This window comes from Capra hircus, chromosome 5 (genome assembly GCF_001704415.2).
Source record: "Capra hircus breed San Clemente chromosome 5, ASM170441v1, whole genome shotgun sequence".
Classification (NCBI taxonomy): Eukaryota; Metazoa; Chordata; class Mammalia; order Artiodactyla; family Bovidae; genus Capra; species Capra hircus.
Genome location: NC_030812.1, coordinates 118,527,785 through 118,544,947, shown reverse-complemented (window position 1 = coordinate 118,544,947; position 17,163 = coordinate 118,527,785). Strand labels below are relative to the sequence as shown.

The window sequence follows — 17,163 nt, the reverse complement described above, 5'->3', positions numbered from 1 at the left end:
ACGAACAGTAACCTACAGAGCTGGCTGGCTGTGCTGACACCAGAGAAGTAGACTTTGTGTGAGCACTCGACAAAGAGGAGCATGAGATTCGGGTGAGTCGGCTCAGCAGGAAGAGACGACAGTCAAACGAGAGCCCCACGCACAGAGCAGGCATTCAGACTGAAGGGCAAGCGCATGTTTCGGCTGTGCTGGGTCCTCCCCGTGGTTTGTGGGGCTTCTCTAGATGCTCAGGGGCTGAGCTTCCCGACAAAGGATCAAACCCATGATCCCTGCACTGGAAGAAAGATTCTTAACCACTGGGCCACCGGGGGAGTCCCTGGATCCGTGGCAGAGAAACTGTGCCCCAGTGGGCACAGCAAAACACAGCTGAAGGGCAGAGTCTAGCAGTTTTGCAGGAGCCGGGATATCTGCACCTGGCCCCTGGACAGAGGGCCAACAAGGAAACACCACCAAACCCAGCTCTCCACCCAAGCTCGCAGCTTCTCCAGGACAGACCGGGTGTCGGGCCATAAAATTAGTCTTAGTACCCTGAGAACACTGGTGTATTGTGCGAACACGGGTGTATTCTGCAACCACAATGGAAAGAAGCTAGAAGTCACAAATGGAAGGAAAATTAGAGAGTGAAATGGTTGGATGCTGCCATCGACTCAATGGACCCGAGTTTGAGCAAACTGGGATAGGGAAACCTGGCTTGCTGCAGTCCATGGGGTCGCAAAGAGTCAGAAACAATTTGGCAACTGAATAACAATGTTAAAATTAATCAACTATTGGGTCTAAAAAGAAATCACAAGGGAAATGAGAAAACACTTGGAGGTATGAACCAAAAGCAGCAGTGCTCAGAGGGAAGTTCATAGTTACGTATGTCTGAACTAAAAGAACAGCACTCTCATCACCAGAAAAAAAAAAAATGTAACTGTATGTGGTGATGGTTTCATGTTGCACGCCTGAGACTTGTAAGATGCTACACATTAGTTACTTCTCAGTAAAAACATTTCAAATCAGTAGCCTAATCTTAAACCTAAGGAACCAGGAAAAGAACAAATAAGACCAAACTTAACAGAAAGGAAGATGAAAGCAGAGGTAACTAGAGAAGAGAAGCGGGAGAGTGAGACCACAATCGGATCTCCAAGAAGATCAGGAAAACTGACAAAGTTTCAGCTAAACCAATAGAAAATGGACTTTATTGACTACACCAAAACCTCTGACTGTGTGGATCACAATAAACTGGAAAATTCTTAAAGAGATGGGGATACCAGACCACCTGACCTGCTTCCTGAGAAATCTGTATGCAGGTCAAGAAACAACAGTTAGAACTGGACAAGGAACAACAGACTGGTTCCAAATTGGGAAAGGAGTACATCAAGGCTGTATATTGTCATCCTGCTTATTTAACTTCTATGCAGAGTACATCATGAGAAATGCTGGGCTGGATGAAGCACAAGCTGGAATCAAGATTGGCAGGAGAAATATCAATAACCTCAGATATGCAGATGACACCACCCTTATGTCAGGAAGTGAAGAGGAACTGAAGAGACTCTTGATGAAAGTGAAAGAGAGTGAAAAAGTTGGCTTAAAGCTCAACATTCAGAAAATGAAGATCATGACATCTGGTCCCATCACTTCATGGGAAATAGTTAGGAAAACAGTGGAAACAGTGAGATACTTCATTTTGGGGGCTCCAAAATTGCTGCAGATGGTGATTGCAGCCATGAAGTTAAAATGCTTGCTCCTGGGAAGAAAAGCTATGACCAACCTAGACAGCATATTAAAAAGCAGAAGTATTACTTTGCCAACAAAGGTCCATCTAGTCAAAGCTATGGTTTTTCTAGTGGTCATGTATGGGTGTGAGAGTTGGACCATAAAGAAGGCTGACTGCTGAAGAACTGATGCTTTTGAACTATGGTGTCGGAGAAGACTCTTGAGACTCCCTTAGACTGCAAGGAGATCCAACCAATCACTCCTAAAGGAAATCAGTCCTGAATATTCATTGGAAGTACTGATGCTGAGGCTGAAGCTCCAACACTTTGGCCACCTGATGGGAAGAACTGACACATCGGAAAAGCCCCTGATGCTGGAGGGATTGGGGGCGGGAGGAGAGGGGACGACAGAGGAGGAGACGGTCGGATGGCATCACCGACTTGATGGTCAGGAGTTTGAGCAAGCTTTGAGAGTTGGTGATGGACAGGGAGGCCTGGCGTGCTGCAGTCCATGGGGTCGCAGACTAAACTCACCAAGTGAAAGCAATAAAGAAAGAAGTAACAGTGATGATATCATTGCTGATTAGACAGAAATAAAAGATTAAGAAGACACTATGAATAATAATTCAGATAACTTAGACAACAGATTCCTAAAAAACATAAATTACCAGAACTGACTCAGGAAGAAAAAGAAAATCTCAGTAGTCCCATAGCAAGAAAAGAGATTGTAAACTTCCTGACATATGAAACGTCAGGACAAGAGGGCTTCATGGTGAAGTCTACCAAACATTTAAAGAAGAGTTAACACCAATCCTTAGACTCTTCTAAAAAACAGGAGGAAACATTTTCTAGCTCATTTCATGAAACCAGCACTGTCTTGATACCAAAGCCAAACAAAGGTACGACGAGAAAAGAAAGTCACAGACCAGTGTCCCTTGTAAGTACAGACGTAAGGAACCTCAGCAAAACACTAGAAGGACCAAGTATGCAGGGTTTATCCCAGCATGCAAGGGGTGTCTGTGAGTCCCCTCCCAGCCTCAGGGGGATGGTGTTTGGAGACAGGGCCTTTGGGAGGTGGGTACGAGGGTGCAACCCTTCCAGCGGCTCCGTGTTCCTGCTCCCCACTTTGCCCTGTGAGGACGCAGCCAGCAGATGGCACCCCGAGGCTGGATGTCCAGCCACCAGGCTGTGAGAAGCAGTTTAAACAGAGACAGCACAGGGACAAAGAAGTAAGCCTGCGTGGTCACCTCGACTGACCACAGTGTGAAAGCGTGCAGCAGTGACGGGAGGGAGTGTGCTCTACGGAGGGGAGCCAGTGTGACCTGACCTGTGGCTCACAGCACACTCGTGTGAAGGCTGCTTTCCCCAAGGCGCCCGGCCGGCCACTTCCATTGGGCAGCACTGGGCCTCTGAGCCAGATCAGCCAGGAAGTCACATACGCCTTGCAAAGGCAGTCCCAGAGGACGGGAGACGGGGACCCAGACAGCCGCGGCCCGTGACAGGCCGCGCCCGCTCACCGGTCAGGTGCATGGTCTCCAGGAGCTGGGCCACCAGGGCGCCATCCCCCTCCTGCTCCGTCTGCACGAGGCCCAGCTTCCGGCGCATCTTCTGCAGGTAGTGCCGGCCGAACTCGGCGTCGAACTCCTGCGCCAGGATGGCCTCGGCCAGCTCGAGGGGCAGCGCGGGGTCCAGGGCCTCGGCCAGCTTCTGCAGGTTCCACCTGCACACCTCGGGCTGCTTGCCGTACGAGTAGCGCCCGGCGGTGTCGGAGGCGTTGCACACGTGACCAGGGTCGTACCTGCCGCACAGGCAAGAGTGGGTGGTGCCTAAAGGGACCCACTGAGGGACCCGGGTGGACACCACTGTCCTGCCCTGTCCCAAGGGGCCCTTCAGCCTCACCTGCCCCTTCAGCCCACTTTCTACCCAAGAGTGGAGGGTGCTGGTTAAACGCTTCTGCGCTAAAGCCCTCTGGGGGATTCCTGCTCTGGGAATGGCTAGCTGACCAGGCCTTGCTAAGAATCTAGCACTGAACAGAACCTTCACGAAAACAGCCATGCGGGCCTGTGATACCCGTGCTGATGACGTGTGGCTCCCCGGGGTCCGATGGCAGGCAGCGGGACGCCCACCTGTCCAGGAAGCCGAAGGGCCCGTAGTCGATGGTGAGCCCCACGATGCTCATGTTGTCTGTGTTGAGCACGCCGTGGCAGAAGCCCACACATTGCCACTCAGCCACCAGCCGGGCCGTGCGCCGGGTCACCTGCAACAGGACGGCCGCCGCTGCGCCCGCTGGCCCGGCCCCTCCACGAGACTCCCGGGGCCGGCCCAGCGTCCTGCCCTGACTTGGGAAGAACGCCCACACACCACCGTCTCTTTGGTTCGGTTCAGTCGCTCAGTCACGTCCGACTGCGACCCCATGAACTGCAGCGTGCCGGGCCTCCCTGTCCATCGTCTCTTACATACTCACTATTGTGGCTTTTACCCAAACCAGAGAAATCAGGGAACCCTGACATTCTCACGATACAGGTCCCCACGTGCGAAGACCATGTCGAAAGAAGGAAGCAAGTCACCACGTTATCAGGCAAACCCGCCCCAGGTCCAGCCTCACCCGGGGCTGCAGGGGATGAGGCTCCACCAGCCCACCTGGGCAGCCAGGGCCCAGCGCCGGCCCTGCCGCCCCACACCCAGCCAGGGGGAGCCCTGCGAGCCGCAGGTGCGCCCGACGGCCCTGTGGCCCGCTGAGCAGCCCACCCGCAGTGCGCCTTCTGAAGCCTCAGGCACTGTCTGCACTGGATGGCACCACACTCGGCTTCACTGACCAAGAGGCCAGGCTCAGGCCGCCACCTTGGGTGTGAGCGGAGCCTCAAGCCTCCCCAGCACTGCCCGCTTGACAGATGGGAAGACACTGACTGAAGGGTCTGGGGAGGGGCCAGGCTGCCCCAGTGTGTCTCTGCACATGGCCCCCGGGTGTAGGTGGGGCACGCTGCTCTGTGCCCACTTGCGGGAGCGCCTGCACGGCCCCTGGGACCACGCTTGAGAGTTCTGGGGTGCATTCAGCCCTGAGCCAGGACAGTCAGCGTGTCCCCCAATCAAGAGGCTTAGGGGTGTGTGCTGGGGGTGGCTGTGTGCACAGGCCCCACGCGCGAGACCCAGCACCTGCCAGCCCTGACCCCCCCCAGATCTCAGCATGGCTCCTCGAGGCTGCTCAAATGGCGGTCAGTCCCAGGATCCTGACCCTCAGCATCGGAGAAGCTAGCCCTGGGCCAAGCCAGTGGGTGGTGATGAGGGTTTGGGACAGGAGGGGCCTCGGAGGGCAGGACCCCCAGCGCCCACCCTCGGGGGCGGCCCTGACTGACCTCCCGGAAGAAGGCGGCATGTTTCTGCACAGGGTCTCCGGGGTGAGAGGCCTGGATCTCGGGGTAGAAGGTGCTGATGACGTAGTCGAGCATCTGCAGGCGGATGTCATCCCTCCCCACGCTGGGGCCCGCCCGGCCCGTGTGCTCGTCTCTGGGCTTGAAGATCTCGAAGGATCCGAACCTGGAGGGGAGACCCACGTTGATCACAGGTTAAACATGACGCCTCCCCTCTTGAGTGAGGCGGGAAGAGGGTTGCTGCCAGCGCCCGTGGCCAGAGCACTGGTCGGGGGGGACAAACCATACAAACACAGCTGATCTTCAGGGACACAGGCTGATACAGGGCACCTCCAAGGGCACGTGGGGCGGGACAGCCACGGCCGCCCTGCGGGGATGAGGCGATCCGTGCTGTCTCACGGAGGGAGGAGGCCTGTACTGGGGTGAGCTGGGGTCAGCACTGGGGCAGCTACACCCCCAGGGGGCAGGGCAATGTCCAGAGCCAGGTTTGCTGGTCACACAGGCCGACTACCAGCAGTTTGTGGGTGGAGGCCAGGGGTGCTGCCCGACCACCTATGTGACACAGACCAGCCCTCAGCAGACCATCTGGTCTGGCCCTGGGGGCCCAGCACCTCCACCCCAGAGACAAAGGTGAAGCCAGAGATGGCCGAGCCATGGGGTCGCCTGGTACCGAGCACTTGATTCCAGGCAGCTTGGTGGCCTTGAGGACACACAGGCCCGGCAGCAGGAAGCCTCCACTCGGCAGACGGGGCCCCGGGAGCGGGTGTGCTGGGCGTCGCGGGCCCTCGCCCAACCAGGCGGCGGAGGCTGCTTTCCCTGCGCCTGAGGCAGCCCCTGGTCACAGACCCCAGCCCCTGGCCTGGGGACGTGAGTGCACGGGCCTTACCTGAGGAACGTGGGGGCCAGGCGCAGCACCACGGCGCATGGCTCAGGCCGCGGGTTCCCGTCGTAGAAGGGGTCACGCACGACGGTGGACTGGGAGGAGACACAGGAGCCGGCCCGCGTGGTGGGGATGCCCAGGTGGAACATGGCCTCGCTGCATAGGAACTCGCGGATGCTGGAGCGCAGCACCTTGCGGCCATCCGCCTGTCTGAGGTCAAGCACAGAGGTCACTGCTGGGCACCAGCAACACAGGCGCAGCTGCAGGCCAAAGGGGCAGGAGGAAAGCCGCTATCGGCTCCTAAAACCAGCCCAGGGGCAGCTCTGACGGCACCATGGAGCGAGTCTGTTTTGAATGACCCCAGATGCTATGCCCCTAACGTCCTGCAGGTCTAGACCCACAGCACGGGTACCCTGCCTGCCGTGGGAGCCGAGTCCACACTGAGACAGGGAGAGCCACTCCCTGGGTCACACGCACACTTGTAACTCTACGGTTCTGTGTCTAAGGGTTTACTTTGTGAAAAAATGCAAGAACACAGACACAGTACCGTCTGCGGCGGGGGGAGGACTTCGGTCCACCTTGGGCAGCTCGGAATGACTCAGACGTTCTCTTCTTATCCTAAACTGACATAATCATTGTTTTAAATGGACTTTATTTTCCTAGGCAGTGTTAGGCTCTCAGCAAAACTGATCAGAAGGCAGAGATTTCTCATATATCCCCCAGCATCAACATTCCTCCCAGACAGGACATCCATCAGTCAGTGAACCCACACTGACATGTCACCACCCCCAGAACCCATGTTTACATCAGGGTTCCCCCTTGGTGTTGCCCATCCTGTGGGTCTGGACAACTGCCCAGACAGGGACCCACCGTGACTACAGGGTCACACAGAGAAGTTTCACTGCCCGAAGTCCTCTGTGCTGCACCGAGCCAGCTCTCACCTCCCAACCCCTGGTCTTTTCACTGTCTCCAGAGTTGCCTCTTCCAGGATGTCATAGTGTCACAGACTTGGAATCATACTGTGTGACCTTTTCAGACTGACTTTCTTCACTTACTGATATGCATCCAAGCTTCCAACATGTTCTTTAATGGCCTGATGGCTCATTTCTTTTTTTCCTTTTTATTCTTTTGCTGAATAATATTCCATTGTCTGTTCTATCTCTTCACCTTGAAGGACATCTTAGTGGGTTCTGAGTTTTGGCAATTAGGAATACAGTTGCTGTGAATATCCGCATACAGAGTTCCATGTGGACACGTTTTTAACTCCTTTGGGTAAATACTACGTCGTATGACTGCTGGATGATGCGGTGACAGCATATTTGGCTTGGTAAGAGACCACCAGTCTTCCCAGGCAGCCGGACCATTCTGCACCCCCAGAAGCGGTGATGTGCTTTCCTGTCGCTCCATGCCCCTCCTAGCATTTTGTTGTCAGTGTCCTGGAACTCGGCCGTTCTCACGGGTGTAGTGGTGTCTCACGGTTTTAATTTGCATTTTCCCGATGACACATGATGTGAAATATCTTTCCATGTGCTTAGACGCCATCTCTGCATCTTCTTTGGGGAGGTGTCTAACAAAGTCTTTGCCCCATTTTAAAATAAGTTTGTTTTATTGTTGTTGAGTTTTAAGAGCTCTTTGTATGTTTTGGATGACAGACATTTATCAGACGTGTCTTCGGCAGAGATTTTCTCCCAGTCTGTGGCTTGCCGTTCTCCTGACACTTTCACAGAAGTTTTACATTTAATAAAGGCCAGCCTATCATTTATTTCATGGGTCCTGTCTTCTGTGTTGTATCTGAAAAGCCATTTCCACACCTGAGGTCACTCAGATTCTCTGTTTTATCTTCTAGGAGTTTCACAGTTTGCATTTTGTGTGTAGGTCTGTCATCCATTCTCACGTAATTTTTGTAAAGGGCATCAGGTCTGTACCTAGATTCTCTTTTTTTTAAATGTGGACTTCCAGTTGTTCCAGTTCAGTTCAGTCACTCAGTCATGTCCGACTCTTTGTGACCCCATGGACCACAGCACGCCAGGCCTCCCTGTCCATCACCAACTCCTAGAGTTCACCCAAACCCACGTCCGCTGAATTGGTGATGCCATCCAACCATCTCATCCTGTCGTCCCCTTCTCCTTCTGCCCTCAATCTTTCCCAGCATCAGGGTCTTTTCAAATGAGTCAACTCTTCGCATCAGGTGGCCAAAGTACCGGAGTTTCAGCTTCAGAATCAGTCCTTCCAATAAACACCCAGGACGGATCTCCTTGCAGTCCAAGGGACTCTCAAGAGTCTTCTCCAACACCACAGTTCAAAAGCATCAATTCTTCGGCACCCAGCTTTCTTTATAGTCAAACTCTTACATCCATACATGACCACTGGAAAAACCACAGCCTTGACTAGATGGACCTTTGTTGACAACGTAACGTTTGTTTTTTAATATGCTGTCTAGGTTGGTCATAACTTTCCTTCCAAGGGGTAAGCGTCTTTTAATTTCATGGCTGCAGTCACCATCTACAGTGATGCTGGAGCCCCCAAAAATAAAGTCTGACACTGTTTCTACTGTTTCCCCATCTATTTGCCATGAAGTGATGGGACCAGATGTCATGATCTTCGTTTTCTGAATGTTGAGCTTTAAGCCAACTTTTTCACTCTCCTCTTTCACTTTCATCGAGAGGCTTTTTAGTGCCTCTTCACTTTCTGCCATAAGGGTGGTGTCATCTGCATATCTGAGGTTATTGATATTTCTCCCGGCAATCTTGATTCCAGCTTGTGCTTCATCCAGCCCAGTGTTTCTCATGATGTACTCTGCATAGAAGTTAAATAAGCAGGGTGACAATATACAGCCTTGACGTACTCCTTTTCCTATTTGGAACCAGTCTGTTGTTCCATGTCCAGTTCTAACTGTTGCTTCCTGACCTGCATACAGGCTTCTCAAGAGGCAGGTCAGGTGGTCTGGTATTCCCATCTCTTGAAGAATTGTCCACAGTTTATTGTGATCCACATAGTCAAAGGCTTTGGCATAGTCAATAAAGCAGAAATAGATGTTTTTCTGGAACTCTCTTGCTTTTTTGATGATCCAGCAGATGTTGGCAATTTGATCTCTGGTTCCTCTGCTTTTTCTAAAACCAGCTTGAACATCTGCAAGTTCGCGGTTCACATATTGCTGAAGCCTGGCTTGGAGAATTTTAAGCATTACTTTACTAGCGTGTGAGATGAGTGCAGTTGCGTGGTAGTTTGAGCATTCTTTGGCATTGCCTTTCTTTGGGATTGGAAAGTTATTCCAGTAAAACCTGTTGAAAATACTATCATTGCTCCATTGGATTGCCTTTGCCCCTTTGTCAAAGACCCATGTTTATGCAGGTCTATTTCTGGGCTCTCTGCTCTGTTCCACTGATCTATCCATTCTTTGGGCAAAACTACACCCTCTTGATTACCACAGCTTTACAGTCAGTCTTGAAGTGGGGGCGCTGCCAGTCCTGACTTTGTTCGTCTCCCTCAATATTGAGCTGTTCTGGGTTTTCTGCCTCTTGATAAAAATTTTAGAATCATTTTGTCAATTTCTACAAGATAACTTGCTGAGACTTTAATTGGGGTTGCACTGAATCTATAGACTGAGTTGGGAAGAACTGACATCTTGGCAATATTAAATCTTCCTATCCATGAACATGGAACATCTTTACACTGATTTAGTTATTTATTTTTTTATCAGTCTTGTACTTTTCCTCATAGAGATCTTTTGTTAGATTCCCACCTAAGTATTTCATTTTCAGCAATGCTAATGTAAACAGTGTTTTTAATTTCAAATTCCACTAACTGCTCTGAGCTCATTTTGGTCCATTCTTTTGAGATTTTCTGCATAGATGTCCATTTGCAAACAAAGACAGTTTTTTATTTCTTCCATCTCAAATGTGTATGCCTTTGATTTTCTTACCTTGTTGCATTAGCGAGGACCTCCAGGGCTGCTGAGAAGCAGTGGTGAGATGGAACATCCTTGCCTTGTTTATGACCTTAGTGGGAAAGCTCTGAGGTTCTCATGATGAAATAGCTATAGGTTTTCTCATGATGACAATTTAGCTATAGGTTTTCTGTAGAAACTCTAATAAAGTTGAGGAAGTTCCTCTCTATGTCTGATTTATCATGAAGAGTGTTAGAGTCTGTCAAATGCCTTTTCTACTTCAACTAATATATGATTTTCCTTCTTTAGCCTGTTGATCTGATGGATCACATCGATTGAGTTTTGAATGTTGAACGAGCCCTGCATACTTGGAATAAATCCCTTTGGCAGTGATGTATGATTCTTTTCCTACATTGTTGGATTCTGTTTGCAATGTTCTGTTGAGGAATGCTTTGTGTCCATGAGGGATCTGGCCTACCATTTTCTTGTGCTGCCTTTGTCTAGATCTGGTGTCAGGGCAACGCTGGACTCAGGATGAGTCAGGGATTAGTTCCTCTGCTCCCATTCTCTGAAAAGAGTGGCGTAATTTTGTCCTTAAATGTTTGGTAGAATTCACCAGCGAACTCATCTGGGCCTGATGCTTTCTGTTTTGGAAGGCTACTAATTGATTCAATTTCTTTAATATATGTAGGCCTATTCAGATTGTCTATTTTTTCTTGTGAGTTTTGACAAATTTTGTCTTTCAAGGAATTGGTCCTTTTCATCTAGGCTAGCAAATTTGTGAACGTAGTATGTTCAAAGTCTTTTAATTTCCTTTTAATGTCTATACGAATTGTATGATCTTCCCTCTTTGATTCCTGGTATTTGTAATTGCGTCCTAACTTTCTTTCCCAGTTAGCCTCGCTAGAGGCCTATTGATTTTACAGATATTTTCAAAGAGAAAGCTTCTGATTTCACTGATTTCTCCTCTATTTATTTCCTATTTCAATTTCATTGATTTCTGCTCATTCTTTTTATTTTTTGTTTACTTTGGAAAGCAGCTATGCTCACCACTATACCACCAACACATACAATGTTTTTTTTTGCTTACTTTGGATTGGATTTGCTCTTTTCTTTGTGGTTTCCCAGGTGGACGCTTAAATACTGGTTTTAGATCTCTTCTCTTTACTAACATATGCACTCACTCACTGCTATAAATATAAAAGCTCTGCTTTCACTGTACCCCACACATTTGATATTTTCACTTTCATTTAGTTCAAAACATTTAAAAATTTCTCTTGGGATGGTGGCTCAGATGGTAAAGAATCTGCCTGCAATGCTAGAGACTCAGGTTCAATCCCTGGGTTGGGAAGATCCCCTAGAGAAGGGAATGGCTACCCACTCCAGTATTCTTGCCTGGAGAATTCTACAGACAGAGAAGCCTGGTAGGTTACAGTCCATGGAGCTGGAAAGAGTCAGACATGACGGAAGCAACTGACATGCATTTAGAAGTATGTTGCATAATCTCCAAGAATTTGGGGGTTTCCAGTGATCTGTTGGGAGAAGGCAATGACAACCCACTCCAGTACTCTTGCCTGGAAAATCCCATGGACGGAGGAGCCTGGTGGGCAGCAGTCCATGGGGTCGCCAAGAGGCAGACACAACTGAGCGACTTCACTTTCAATTTTCACTTTCCACTTTCATGCCTTGGAGAAGGAAATGGCAACCCACTCGTGTTCTTGCCTGGAGAATCCCAGGACGGGGGAGCCTGGTGGGCTGCCGTCTATGGGGTCACACAGAGTTGGAGATAACTGAAGCGACTTAGCAGCAGCAGTGATCTGTTATTGATTTCTACTTTGATTCCATTGTGGCCTGAGAACAGACACTGTATAATTTCTATTTTAAAAAATTTGTTTAGGTGTGTTTTATGGCTTAGAATGTGGTTTATCTGGATAAATGTTCCATGTGGGCCTGAGAAGAATATGTATTCTGTTGTTAGATGAAGTAGGCCTAGATGTTCATTACATCCAGTTGACCGATGGTGTTAATTGAGCTCAAAAGTGTCCTTATCAATTTTCTGCCTGTTGGCTCTGTCCATTTCTGATAGAGGGGTGTTGAAGTCTCAACTATGATAGCGGGTTCCTCTACGCCTCTCTGAAGTTGTCAGTTTCTGCCAACTGGCACTCTGATGCTGCTGTTTGACACATATACCTTAAGGACGGGCTTCTCTGATAGCTCAGTTGATAAAGAATCCGCCTGCAATGCAGGAGACCTTGGTTTGATCCCTGGGTCAGGAAGATCTGCTGGAGAAGGGAAAGGCTACCCACTCCAGTATTCTGGGCTGGAGAAGTCCATGGACTGTATTGTCCATGGGCTCACGAAGAGTCGGACACGACTAAGCGACTTTCACTCACTCCCCTTAAGGACTGTTCTGCCACGCTGGCCCCCGCTTTATCCCTAGTAACTTTCCTTACTCCAAAGTCCACTCTTTCTGGAACTAATATGGCCCCTCCGGCTTGTTTTTAGATTAGTGTTAGCATGGCACACTAGTATCCATTTATTTTTAATCTACACGTTTTCATATTTAAAGTGGATTTCTTATGGACGACATATAAGACTTTTTAAAAATTCTTTTGACAGTATCTTGGGTTTTAATTAGTGCATTTAGATCAAAATGCTTAGACCAGAGTGTTTTCCTCTGACTCCTTTTCTTCCTTTTTCCCCTCCTTGCTCCTTCCCCCCCACCCCACCCCATCTTCTGTGGTTTCAATTGAGCATTTTGTGACTCTATTTTCTCCTTTGTCACTAGCTCTCTCCTGGCATATCAGTAATACTTTTTTGTGTTTTGTTTTCTTACTCTTTGAAAAATGGCTGCCCTTGAGTTTGTAATACACATTCACAACTAATGCAACTCTACTTTCCAGCACACTATACTACTCCATAGGGAGTATGAGTACTTTATAATAACAAAGATAATCCCAACCCCTTCCTCCCATCCCTTATTCCATTTGGCGTCATCAATTTCACTCACATATGATCAAACGCATTGTCTCTACTACTTTGAGCTATTTCCTGCTGTGTCAGTTAAGATGAAAAGTGAAGCTTTTATTCTGCGCCCACTGCCTTCTCCTGTGCTCTTCCTGTGATTATGTGGATTCACGCTCCTGACCTGTATCTTTGTCATTCTCTACATCTTTCAGCATTTTTTGCAAAACAGATCGAACGGTAACAATTCCCCTCAACTTTCGTCTGAGGGAGTCTGCCTCCTTCACCGCTAAGGGACGATTTCACAGGGCACAGAATCCTAGGGGGCGAATCTCCTCCCCTCAGCCCGCTTCCCGCTGCTCGCCTGGCTTCTGAGAGGTCAGCCGCCTTCTAATCTCTGCTCCCTGTGTGCGGTGTGTCCTTCCTCTAGCTTCTTCCACTTTTTCCCTTATTCTTGCTTTTCTGTAGTTTGAGAATTATAAGCTTAGGTGTAGCGTCTGTTTGTTTCTTTTGTAGGGGGGTCAGGGAGACATTTACCTTGCTTGGTGTACTCTTGAGCTTCTCGCATCTGTTTGGTACCTGGTATTAATTTGGGGAAATTCTCAGTCACCACAGTAAGTGTGTCTTCCATCCCCTTTTTCTCTGCTGGCATCCTGCTGCATGCTGCCTGCCTCGTTTGCAGCCCTGCAGTTCTTGCGACAGTGTTTGGGCTTTTCAGTTGTTCCTTTGCATCTTTGTAGGTTTCTCCTGAGATATCCTCAAGCTCAGAGATTTTTCCTCATCTGTGTCCAGTCTAGTAATATGTCCATCAGAGGCATTCTTCATTTTTGTTAGTGTTTTTACTAGAAATCTCTAGCACTTCCTTCTGGTCTTTCTCAGAACTTCCATCTCGCTGCTTGCATCGCCCATCTGTTCTTGCATGCTGCCTACTTTATCCGTTAGAGCCTCTGACATATTAATCACAGCCATGCCAAGCTTTCGGCCTGACAGCTCCAACACCTCTGCCATGCCTGTGGCTGACTCTGATGCTGGCCCTGCCGCTTCCAACTGTGTTTCCTGCCTCTCGGTGTGTTTTATAATTTTTTCTTGATAGCCAGGCATGATGTTCGCGGCAAAGAGAACAGCTGTAAGCTGGCCTCTGGGCCGAGAACATCCACAGGTGCTGTTCAGCCTCCCCTCCGCCAGAGGCTGGAGCCGGGCCCTTCCCCTTCCCCAGGTCAGTCAGGCTCTGATAAGACCCCAGCAGGTCAGCCTCGGGTTAATCAGCTCCCCCTGAGGGCAAGCTTGCTAAGAACACGGTGCTCCTGTGAACTTCAAACGGCTCCATTTCCCCACTCCTGCCAGAAGCACAAAGGGATTTTCCACCAGCATTCACTGTGAGGACCTAGTGGAGCTCCAGGAGATAAAACTCAGCGAAGCGCAGGGGCCCCTTGTGACTGGGGCCCTTGGGGTTTTAACTGGCTTGTCCGCACTCAGCCTCTAGCAAATCATCACTCGAAGGGCAAGTGTTCCTGGAGACTCCTGCTCTGGTGATGCACAATTCTCTGGCTTTGCCTTTCAGTCTCTCCAGTCGGGGCCGGGGCGGGGGTGGGCAGCAATTTGCCCTCTGACCTCCCTTTTCTTGCAGATCCAAGAAGACCTGTTGATTTTTCAGTGTGTTCAGCTTTTCACCCATTAGAACGGAGTGACGATATCCAAGGTTTCTTACTCTGTGTTTTTTTAAATGACAGGAAAGTCACAGCAGTGCACGGGGAACAGCCGGCCTGCATGAGCCAGGTCCTTGGCCCTCCTTGTAAGGCAAGGGGGCTGGACACCTCGACCTCTAAGAGCCCCCACCCAGCAAGCAACCACAACAAAATGAGTTTGGATCTCTGCCCTTCAGAGTTGGGCCTGGTGCCCTGGCCTGGCCCAGGGCACGGAAGCATCCAAGCACTCCCCCAGTGGGAAGGCACTTAGAAAATTCTCTAGGAAAAAAAAACCTCTGGGCTCACTTCCGTCTCACCTGCCAAAGGACAAGGACGCTGCATGAAGGTGCCTGGGATGCACCCCTACCCACGTCCTCTGCAGGGAAGAGGCCGGCATGAGCTTGAGGTGCTGGGGCATATGCCTAGAGTGGGGCCAGCGGTCAGCAGAGACCTCCGTGGGCCTCCACGCGGCGTGGGGACCACCTCGGCCTCCTGCCTCCCCCTCACCCAGGAGGGGCTTATTCCAGGTGCGACTGACACCTCTAGAAACCAGGCCTGACGGTCACCCCAAGGCTGTCTGCAGGCTGACCGCACCTGCCTCTGGTTGGTGAGACTCAGCTGCATTCCACGCACCCCCTTGCGGTCTGTAATCTGTCCTCAAGCGTCACTCCCCACCGCCCTGGCCTGTTCAGCAGGAAGCCAGCACTGTTCAAGCTACTTGTGGCTCTGGTAAAAAAGGATCCAGAAACAGACCGGCTACCTCCTCGCCCAGGGCGAGGTACCCCAAGCAGAAACCAGAACCGTATAATGATCACACAGCAAGGGTACAGGGCCTTCCCTAACCCTGCCCCACAGAGAGGGGCACATGGCAAGCACCGCTGCACCTGCTGTCCCTCCACCCCCAGCTCACACCTGGGGACGCCAGCAGCTGCTGGCCTAACCCACTCACACCACTTCAGATGCCAGCCTCAAGTGTTGCTGAGGCTGGGGACCCCAGGAAACGCTGGGGCTGGTAGGTGGGCACAAGTCTGTGAACAGTCAGACAGCCCCTTTCTTTTAAAGGACTTCAGGTCTGGAAACACTGACTACAACTCAAGTCTCCAAACATTAAAAGCAACTTCCAGCAGCATGTTACTCTCAAAAAAATGATTTTATAACAAAAACGAATAGTCAAAGTGAACACAGGAAGTTGAAAGATGCTCATACAGTGTGCAAGCCCCCAGTGTGAGACGTTTACAGGTGCAGACAACTCTGAGCAGGTTGTTCCAGGACCGTGGTGGGGGTGCCAGGCTGAACTTAGGACGTCTCAGACACAGAAAGGTTTGAAGACTAGGTTGTGAGGTGGAGCTGCTACAGAAGTGGGGGTGGGGGGCGGGTTCAGCACCTGGACAGAGGGGCGGCGAGAGCTCATGGGAGGGGCCAGACGACAGCCACACCTTCAGACTGTCTTTGAACATAAAACTCCAAGTTAGGTGTAATTCTTCTGGCCATTCAACAGGCATTTACCAGTATGGGCGACGAATATGAACTTTTTTGTGTTAAAGAGCAGAACAGACTGTCAGCCGCGGGCATACAGCAGAGGCGGGACAGCTGGGCACCCTGCTGGGTAGGGATCCGGACCCAGGCCGGCAGCGCGAGCCCCCGGAGGGGCACGGACAGCGCCCACCTCACTGCGCCCTCAGAGCAGGGCTGGCCCCAAGTGCTCGGAGTAAGTAGGCATCCACGGTGCCAAGTGTGTGGGAGGCAAGCCGACGGCCCGGTCAGCATTCAGACGAAGCCTTGAGCGCCGGAGCGCTGGCAGCCCCGCGGGGCACGCGGTAAACACGAGCGCGTCACGCGCAGAACTGGCTCCAAAGTCGGTGGGTCGTTTATCAGAACAGAGCACGGGCAGCGGCCAGCGCGGCGGGATCAGACGCTCAGCCCGACCCGAAAGGCCGCAGGGCCGCACCGCGCCAGGCGGGGGCGCGGGGGCGCTCGGGGGCGGCCAGGAGCCGCGCACAGCTCCGGGCCTTGGGCCCCGGCCCGGGCGCGCCTGCGCAGCTCGCTCTAGGGGCCCGGGCCACACGCCTCACCCGCGGGCGCACCCCCAAACACACCTGGAGAAGGGCGTGGGCCCCGCGCCCTTGAGCTGCAGCTCCCAGCGCTCGCCGGCCTCGGTGCACACCTCGCCCACGTACATGGCGGCGCCGTCGCCCAGCTGCCCGGCGAACTGGCCGAACTGGTGGCCGCAGTAGCAGTGCGCGGCGGGCTCGGCGCCCGGCAGCAGCGCGTTGCCGCTGAAGAAGAGCGCAGCCTCGGCCTCGCGCGCCTCGCGGGCGGCGGCGTCGGAGGCGGGCGGCGCGTCCAGGCCCAGCAGCGCCAGCGCGGGCTCCGACAGCGCCACGACGCGCGGCCGCCGCAGGGGTTCGGGCCGCGCGCGGCTGAAGCAGGCGCCGGGCACTGGCCGCGGCGCGGACGGGGCGCCCTCCGGGCCGGGCGGCGGCGTCTCCACCGGCAGCGCGCGCAGGGCGCGGTTGTCGAAGCGCAGCCCGGCCAGCCAGCGGGGCGCGGGCTCCATGGCGCCGGCCAACGCGGAGCAGCGGGCGGACGGCGGGCGGCGGCCGAGGGGCGGCGGCCGGGCGCGGGCTACCGCGAGAGAGGCCGCTAGCGCTGCACGGAGCGCGGCCATCTGAGGCGCCGCAGC

The 17,163-nt window shown here is 52.0% G+C and overlaps 1 protein-coding gene across 1 annotated transcript in view; it reads right to left on the bottom strand.

Annotated features, from left to right (window-relative positions):
- Window positions 1–17,163, bottom strand: part of LOC102183674 (selenoprotein O) — a 19,693-nt gene extending 2,530 nt beyond the window's left edge. The window contains exons 1-5 of the mRNA XM_018048946.1: window positions 16,577–17,163; window positions 5,952–6,155; window positions 5,051–5,231; window positions 3,824–3,954; window positions 3,215–3,495 (exon numbers count right to left, since the gene is read on the bottom strand). Coding sequence (XP_017904435.1) covers window positions 3,215–3,495; window positions 3,824–3,954; window positions 5,051–5,231; window positions 5,952–6,155; window positions 16,577–17,148 — 1,369 coding nt within the window. The 5' untranslated portion in view covers window positions 17,149–17,163. The remainder of the gene's footprint in view (window positions 1–3,214; window positions 3,496–3,823; window positions 3,955–5,050; window positions 5,232–5,951; window positions 6,156–16,576) is intronic.